Below are 8,383 nucleotides of genomic sequence, written 5' to 3' on the forward strand. Positions count from 1 at the left end.
TGTGCATCTCGTTTAAAATCGTCGCGCTTCCGAGAGAAAGACAGAAAAATTTGCCCGTATCTGGTTACATGCATGCTGGCCACGAGCAATCGCCTCGTTCACGAAATTTGCATTTTGAAGAATTTGAAGGCGTCTTATCGGCCGTAGTATATTTCCCGCACGGACATGACAAAAGCGTCTTTCTGATCGTCGGCGATGCGTGCACGCTTTCTCAGCCGAGCGGAGCGGAGGACGCGAGGGGTTAGCGGGGCGTGGAGTGGTGCGGAGAGTCAGAGAGAGAGGAGAGAGAACACGGAACGGGGAAGTGGCGAGGCAAGGAGTATTATCGATTCGCCGGGAACCCGTGAGTTAACGGTTTGTTTACACTAGTCTGCGAGCACGGGGAAGGACGGGAGCACCGGCTCTCGGTGGCGGGGAACGGAAGGCGTCCGTGAGGGCAGCCAGACGCATGCGCCGCCCGACCAAAACAATAATAACAGAGTAGAAGGTTCATGGCTGGCGGAGGAACGGGCAGCCGCTCGCTCTTCGCTTTTCGTGCTCGTTGAAGTCCGTGGCTGGCACTACTCCGCTCTCCGCGTGCAAAGCGATCGGGGGAGAGGCGCGTTGACGGTCGGCGAAGTCACGCCAGGTAAACAAAGGAGTCGGGCACGAGGCGGACGTATCAAGACCCGCGAACGAGTGCGCGCGAGCGTGTGCGGGTGTATGTGATTGTGTACCCCGGACAGTTACATTGGCGGACGTCGAGCGGACATCCGGAGACCGGGAGCTACCGAGACTACCTCCAGGTCGGGGCGCACCGACTGGCATTTAAATCGACGAACTTTTCGTAGGAGTCCGCCGTTGGCGAGTTACAACAAGTGGATCGCGCGTGGCCCGACGGCTGCGGGACTATCTCGGTGAGAAGACAGGATAGCTTTTTGTAAATTGTTAACAGAGGAGGACGGAGGACAACGCAAGCGATTCGAAAGTGGGAGCGCGAGATATCGTCGGGCCGAAATAATCACTCGCTCTCTCCGTGCTCCTCTTTCCCCAGCTCCCCCCCCCCTCTCTCTTCCCGCTGGTGGTGCGTTACCTCATCGAAACGGAGTAGGTGCGTGTAACGAGCGTGTGCGCGCGTTGTGCAACCTGCCGCGCCGATCCTCGCCGCGAAGGAGAGAACAAGAGAGACCCCGGAGCACGGGCACCGCGTACGTTCGATCGGCCTGGAAGCAAAACAATGCGCTGCTTGGCGCGGCACGTAGTGGCGGTCTGAAAGCGTGTGCGTGCGTGTATACTTGCAGTACCTGCAGCTGGTGGATGCGCGGCGCGTCATAGTGTGCGTTTGTTTATGCGCGTAGATTAGCCGCGCGCTCGTACCCGCGCGGGCGGTTTCATTCAGCAGCCAGCCGCGCGCTTGGACGGCGTGCGACTCCCCGTCGTCGCCGCATCGCCGTCGACGTTTCGAGAAAGCGAGCGCACGAAAGACCCGTAGCGGAGGATACTCGCCGCGTGTTTGCCCGGTGAATCACACGCGCGTCCCCCCGTCCGATTACGCACGGACGCGCTTGTACTCGCGGATACGCCGTTCGCGCATATACACGCTGCCGCTGTGTATCATTGTTGACGTGTCGGCGACGACATCGTGAGCGAAAGCAGGCCTGCGAGACTGCGGTGTTTACTTCGTCGTGGGAAAACGAAACCACCGGCACCCCGCTGAGTACGGTTTTTTATTTCTTTTTTTTTTTTTTTTTTTTTTCTTTCGCTTCGCAAGAAAAGGCTTCGTTTTTCAGGAAAGAGTGCAGCTTCTCTTTCTCTGTTTACAGCTCCTGGACGTGTTATTGCCAGGTGAACTCAGGTAAAGACCGAAGAGAAGACGGACAAAAGCGGATATTGAAAAAGGACGAGGCAAAAACAAAAAATCAAATCCCTCGGGAGTTCCCAAACTACAGTCTGTTTGCGACAGTTTCGTAGTTAGTGTCTCGGGCTCCGCGTGTGAACGTTTAGTTTGGAGAAGATGCCGAGTGCCGAGGAGACGACGTATCTGATCGGCATGATGCCGGACGGTGCGGCACAGGCGGACGCGTTTTTGACGCGCGACGTTGATCTCCTGGTGTCGCAGATCAAGGAGAACCTGCGGCTGTCGAGCCTGAAGGCCAAGTCCAGCATCAGCCAGAAGAACAGCCGACCGTCGCCGTACCGGGTGCCGGCGCGTTCCTGGGCGGATCCGGCCGCCGGTTGCGAGGTCTGCGGTCTGCGGTCCAGCGGTCAACAGCAGCAGCAACAGCACCACGTCATCGCCGGCCACCACCATCACCATCATTATCATCACAGCCACCTGAAGAGGAGCGAGAGAAGCAGAGTGGACGACGACCCGTACGAGGTGCTCCAGGAGCTGCTGCGCGAAGGCGGCCTCATCAAGGAGGCGGTTAAGAGGCTGCAGAAGAACCTGGACGAGCTCTCGAGCTCGGAAGTCGACGACGACGACGTGGTGGACGACGAGGACGACGTGCGCCAATCCGGCGGCACGTACCGCAGGAAACCGTACTTCTACGACTCTGAGGATGAGCCTTTGCCGCCGATGTACGAGCCCCTGGAGCTGTGAGGTGCCCGGCGGTTGCGCCCGGGCAGAACTTTTACGAACGTTCTTACGTTCAAGCTGTGAATGGCACCGATTGACCTTGTGGCCCTCTCGACCTGCACTTTCCTTTCTTTTCATTTTCGAAAAGGACGAGACTCACTGATTCGCTATTGTGGCTCAGGTGCAGATATTGTCTCGAAAATGAACTGGAATCATCGTTGAGGAAGAAAAGTGACGAAGAGGTTTCCTGTGAGAAAGCGGTTTTCTTCGTTCGCCCGCGTGGGAGTCCCAGACAACGGCGACGGTGTGCGTGAGTCCGTGCGTGCGTGCGTGCGTGCTCGTAGACGCAATTAGGCGAGCACTCGCCTTACATGGCCGTATTTGTAAATACGCTGCGTTGTCAGCGCTGTGCGATAGCTTCGCCTTGCCGCTGTATCGACGCTCACGGGACGGACCTACGTGGAAGACTTATGGCTGCCGACGTGCGGCTCGCGCGTCGCCCCGACTCGCCTTGCCGGCGTTCGAATATGTGCGAGATGTTCCTTTACGTTTGTTCCAGATCGCGACCGGTATATCTCATTGTCAGATTTGTTTAATTAAATGTATCGGCGACCTGACGCTGGACTGACGTCGCTGCGTGCGTCATCCGCCGTTTAGAAATCACACGCATTATGTTCCTTTTCCACGAGCGGCACTCCGTATTTTGATTAACGACGATCAGCGGTATCTCGAATCATTGAGAAATATCATTGACGATAATCGATGGCGCAATACTAATACAGTCTTTGTATATATTTTGAAGGCACATATATTATACAAATATATATCAATTTGTCGTCGTTTCGCATGGTATCTCGGTAGTTATCAAAATAATAATAGCTATCATTATCACGGTACGGAGTGCCTGTATCGTACAGCTAATTCGTCGCGGAACTCTTAATTAACGCTTCAAATATTAAGCGAACGTAGGCGGTATTCAGTAACATACGATACCGAATATAAACGATATATATAACGTTTTATTTTAAATGAAGCTCTGCTGGCTAGAGATTTACTGTCGGAGATATGTATTATTTTTCGACGCCCGAGGAAAAAAAATAGAATTGGGTTTTAAAGTCTCCAGCGTTAGCTGAAAATCGTTCCGCGTTCGTGCAGTATTCGAAGTGTTATGTATCCGACACGTCATCATTCGTCATCTCGCAAACTGTTTTGATCGGTTTCGATTGCGTAAGAAGTCTGTGTTAATTAATTCTGAGTAAGCGGGGCATCATCGTTCTCTCAATTGCAGCGCTAAACGAAGAAAGAAGGATTTAATCAAATTTTACTACAGTCGTGTTTGTTTCGTGTAGTGCAATCGTTTGTTTTACGTAACTGAAGTTTGTTTGCGAGTGGCAGCGAAGAATTTACAGTTTAATCCTTAGAGATAACGATCGCTTGGCATAATAAAAAAAACGGCTTTACAATGTGTTCTGGATATCGTAAAACCAACGCCATGAAACAATGGTCGTTAATTGGTTTGTAGCTCTTAGATAACAGCCTCTGTTTTTTTTTTTCTTTCTTTTTTTAATTGTTAAATGTGAGTTTGTTGTTCGAGTTCGAAGACGATACCGCGGGAACTTTTTAATCTCCGAACACTGTATTCGCTACAACTTTCCGCCGTCAGCTACCTGAGAGTTAAACTTGCTCGCTTATCGATTTACAATGTTGAATCGTTATCTCACGCGACGCACGAGAACGACGCGTCGACGTTCTATAAATGGAAACTCGGAGAACTTTCCGTTAGAATCAGAATGCACCACCCGCAAAGAAACCGAGTTACCGAGCGCGACGAATTACCCGTGGCTTTCCAAAGAAAACAATAAATGTCCAAATGTCGAACGTAGAATGGTCTTCACGAGATAATTTCAACAGTGGAGTCTCTTTTTCTTTTAGCGTCTTAGTACAGACTTCAGACGAGAATGTAAAATTATTTATTCAAGCACGTAAAAAGGTAAAGCACGTGCAGGTAAAAAGAGTGCACGAATACCGACGACGACGGTTCTTGAGTTGTTAGACGAGGACAATCAGGTCCTGCCCCAGGATATTAAGCAGTCCAGCTCGAGCGAGCGAGCGCCGCGTTCGCGGCCGATCAACGATTATCGATGCCTTTGCGTTGCGTGGCGCGAGTATTAGGGGGCACAATCGCCACGAGAGGAGACACACACAGAGACACGGTGATCTCATTTATTTTTTCATGATGCGCGCAACGAGCGGAGCAGCCGATCGATGCGAGGCGAGATCATTGGTAGTTTAGCTTAGGCTCGGTTTAGTTCCCGACAGCTGCGTCCTTGATCCTAAAGGGCACAAGACAATCGTCGTTCATGCGAGAGCAAAAAGGGCGAAGGAAAGCCTGGCGGGAATCTCGCACGAAGATATACCTGCTGGACGTATCGTGAGAATTAGCCTGAAATATTCTTTACGCGAGCGGAAGCGTTTCGCAATTTATTGTCAGCTGGTTAACCAGCGACTTTATCTTATACTTTAACGAAGCTGTCGGCGGCTTTGAAATCAATTTGAGAATATTTTCAAGACTTCGAGACAAGAAAAAAAAAAAAAAAAAAAGAGAGAGAAACTCGAGATCACGATTGTCGTGCCATTTGGGATGATCTTGACGCGCTGGAGTATTAACGAAGAGACGAATGTCAAAGATTTAGGTAATATCCGCGTTGCCGGCGGTCCGCGGCGGAGAATAAAGAAACGGACGTCGAGGGCGCGCCAACGCGGATCTGTACGATAGTAACGTTTAACTTTATACCCCTTTTCTCTGTGCATGTTTTAGTGCATAGTTACTTATCGCTATCGATCGCTAGAGGAGAGATACGCCGTTGATGTCACACACATTGTATCCGCACGTATGAGGCATATATGCGCGTGTGCGCGCGGCCGGGATGGTGCTCCAGCGTCGCGTGATTCATCTCGCGCGAACGAGAGACCGGGAGATGTACCCTGCGGGGCAGCCGTGACGTCACAGGCGGATATAATTATTACGGAGAGCTATTATTTCTCGCGAAGATCGCCGCGGTGGCGACTTTCTCCGCGAATATCTCGCTGCGAGGAAACGGTCGTTCTATTCCGAAACCCCGCGGATCAATTCGGAGCAGCCCTCGATTGTTCCCGGGGTCGCGCGCGCCCGCGCGCGCCCGAGTTGAGTGACGTCACGGCCGCAGCATCCGGGATTTTATTGCGAACGTGGTGAACGCGGCCGCGGCACACGCGAATGACGCAATAAAACGACACGCTTGTATGTAGCGCGATACCGTGGGGCGTGAAGAAACGAGGAATCATTTCGTGGCTTCGCGTCGGGTCTCCCGACGACGCTCGCCGCCTTATCCGACTAATTAGATAAGTTAGCAATTAGTAACTACACCGTGCGTACCTATTGCGAGCGGAACGAGCGAATTGCGTCAGGATTCCGCGGTTCCGACGAGGAACGCTTATGTGAATGCGTGAGTGCGAGAGCGAGAGCGAGTGCGTGCGTGGGAGAGTTGCGTTAGTCACATTTCGTTCCCTTTCTCTTCTCCAATAATTTTTTTTTCTTTTTCTACGTGAATGAGTGTGATGATCCCTCATCTAATTTTTTTTTTTTTTTTTATTTCAAGTTCGTCGTTAACAGAACCGTGCACTGCGGAAAACTATTTCTCGTTGTGATCGCCGGGCTCGCGCGCCCGGCAAGTCTTAATTATGATAAATAAAGAAGTTCAAAGTTTCAACGCAAATGTGACGAGCGTGTATTTTGTCTCCGTCGTTGTTCCACGCGAAAACTTTCCACCGATCGTCCGACGCTGCTCCCGTTCTCCTCGGTACCGTCCCCCGCTGGCCTCTTCCTTCCACCGCCGTCATCAAACGTCGCACATCAAACGGTTCTGCCTGGTGTGTCTGATGACGGAGCGTGCCACAAATACATCGCGGACGTATACGTGCACGCTGATATTATGCGGGACAGTCTTGTCATTACCGTTCCCCCCCTCGCCCGCGAGTCACCGCTCGGCGAAGAATTTTCGAGCTAATCGCGGGATCGCTTAACGTTACGTCTCGGCGGACCAGCTCGCTCACGCGCGGCGAGATGACCGTGAGCGATGGAGAGCTCGTTGTAACGTAATCCAATTTTGCATAGGCGTCAACTACGATCGCCGGCCGGCTCGAACCATTTCGCGGCGAGCGGTCCGGGAGATCGATCTCGAGGGGCAATATTGGTCCCGCGTTTTGTTAAGTAAGGCCGTCGTTAGGCACGGCGGTTCGATAACGGGACACCCCGTATAAGCCGGCGGTTCACTGGCCTTCCGATCGTTGGCGCGCGTTTAAGGCTGCTTCTACGTGCCAACTCCTAGAAGATACGTCGTTTTACAGCACGCGTCGTTGATAGCGACCGCGAGACCGCCGTGATAAACTGCCGCGAAACCGCGATACGCCCGGGTGAACTTCGGACACCGTTTAATATCAACGGGTGCCTGTCGCGCGCCACCCTTTTCCGAATCCTAAACATTTGCGTCGCCGGGGATCTAAAAAGCTCGCGGCGTCGACGCGATATAAGCGAGTCATCGTAGCGAGTACCATTTCGCAGTAATTTCCGCAAAAGCGTCGACTGAGATAATGATCGCAATAACGTGGCGGTAAATTATATAGTCCTCAGAGGTCCTAGAACGGATGTGAAACGATTCCCGTGCGTTTTTACGAGCGATTTTGCCTCTGACCCGAGACCGACGGCTCGAGAGAGAGAGAGAGAAAAAGGGAGAAAGAGGTAGAGACAGAGGCGGGAGGATGGAAAAAGGGTCGCTGTCAATTTCAGGCGGGGTCATTTAATAATTGGCCGCTTTTAGAAATTAACAGCGGCTGCCGCGCCGGCACGTAACACGACGCAATTGTTTCGTTGCGTTGCGTAATCAGACGACGGCTCATTACTTCGCCTCCGAGACTTTTTAATTTCGCCGCGGATCCGCTTCCTACGCGTTTCTCCGGCCGTCGTATATTCCGATTATCTCGCAGTAAAATAATTTCTCTTCGGGCAGATATTAAATCTAATTTATTGGCTCTCGAAACCGCGGTAATGAAATATCACGTCGCCGGTAATGCCGTGCTTGTCGTCGAGTACCCGGCGGTACTAACGTACGAACCTGACCTCGAGAAAAAGTCGAATATCACCGTGAGAAGCGGGCGCGAAAGGAAAAAGATCGCTAGGTGTCGGCTGCTTCTCGCGAGTCACCGCCTTCGAGACTTTGGCCGAATGACTTCGCGGGATTTCGCGGCGGTTCACCGAGCAAACGAATTCCGCGACGTTTCGTTCGCACGGCGGACGTGCTACTCGGTATGGAGTTGCGTGATCTCGCGTTAACGAGGCGAGCCGTTTTCGTCAGCGCCGCGCGACCTGTCGCAACGACTGTCGTCTCGTTACGGCGGCTGAAAACCGTTTCCCGACGCTTACGCAACCAGGACTTTCCCGCGTGCAATCGGATTTGCCAGCCCGGTCGCATAATTGGAGTAATCAATGGGCCGCGCGAAAATAAACGGCGGAAAACTCCGCGCGGCTTGACCCAATTCGGAAACGTTCGTTTCCAATCGAACTGGGCATCTGGCGCGCTTGATCGACATTAGACGTTACGTTTGCATTTATATAGAAACAAATCGTTGAAACAATACCACGGGGAAGCGCGAGAAGACGGCGCTGCCGCGGACACGTTTTGATACCGCCGCTTTTATCAGATCGGCTCTTGCGAGGCTTCGCGTCTACACTTTGCCTCCAGATCTCCAGCTAATCTTTCAGAAACGCGCGACGCTCTGGACGCGGCCCGA

General features: G+C 52.4%; 1 protein-coding gene across 2 annotated transcripts; it reads left to right on the forward strand.

Moving 5' to 3' along the window:
- The first annotated feature begins 260 nt into the window (after positions 1-260).
- LOC139107262 (GSK-3-binding protein-like) lies at positions 261-6,312 on the forward strand. Of its 2 annotated transcripts, none has more exons than XM_070664706.1 (2): positions 261-896; positions 1,803-6,312. In XM_070664706.1, exon 2 carries the CDS (start codon positions 1,994-1,996, stop codon positions 2,579-2,581), a length of 588 nt encoding a protein of 195 aa, XP_070520807.1. In that variant the 5' UTR covers positions 261-896; positions 1,803-1,993; the 3' UTR covers positions 2,582-6,312. The 2 variants fall into 2 exon arrangements, with proteins under 2 accessions (XP_070520807.1, XP_070520806.1); XM_070664705.1 differs by lacking the exon at positions 261-896 and adding an exon at positions 903-1,696.
- Positions 6,313-8,383: the final 2,071 nt, after the last annotated feature.

The sequence above is a fragment of the Cardiocondyla obscurior genome, linkage group LG12, assembly GCF_019399895.1.
Source record: "Cardiocondyla obscurior isolate alpha-2009 linkage group LG12, Cobs3.1, whole genome shotgun sequence".
NCBI lineage: Eukaryota > Metazoa > Arthropoda > Insecta > Hymenoptera > Formicidae > Cardiocondyla > Cardiocondyla obscurior.

Excerpts from the sequence above, each read along its gene's own strand:
- LOC139107262 (XM_070664706.1), top strand. The coding sequence starts at position 1,994 with ATGCCGAGTGCCGAGGAGACGACGTATCTGATCGGCATGATGCCGGAC.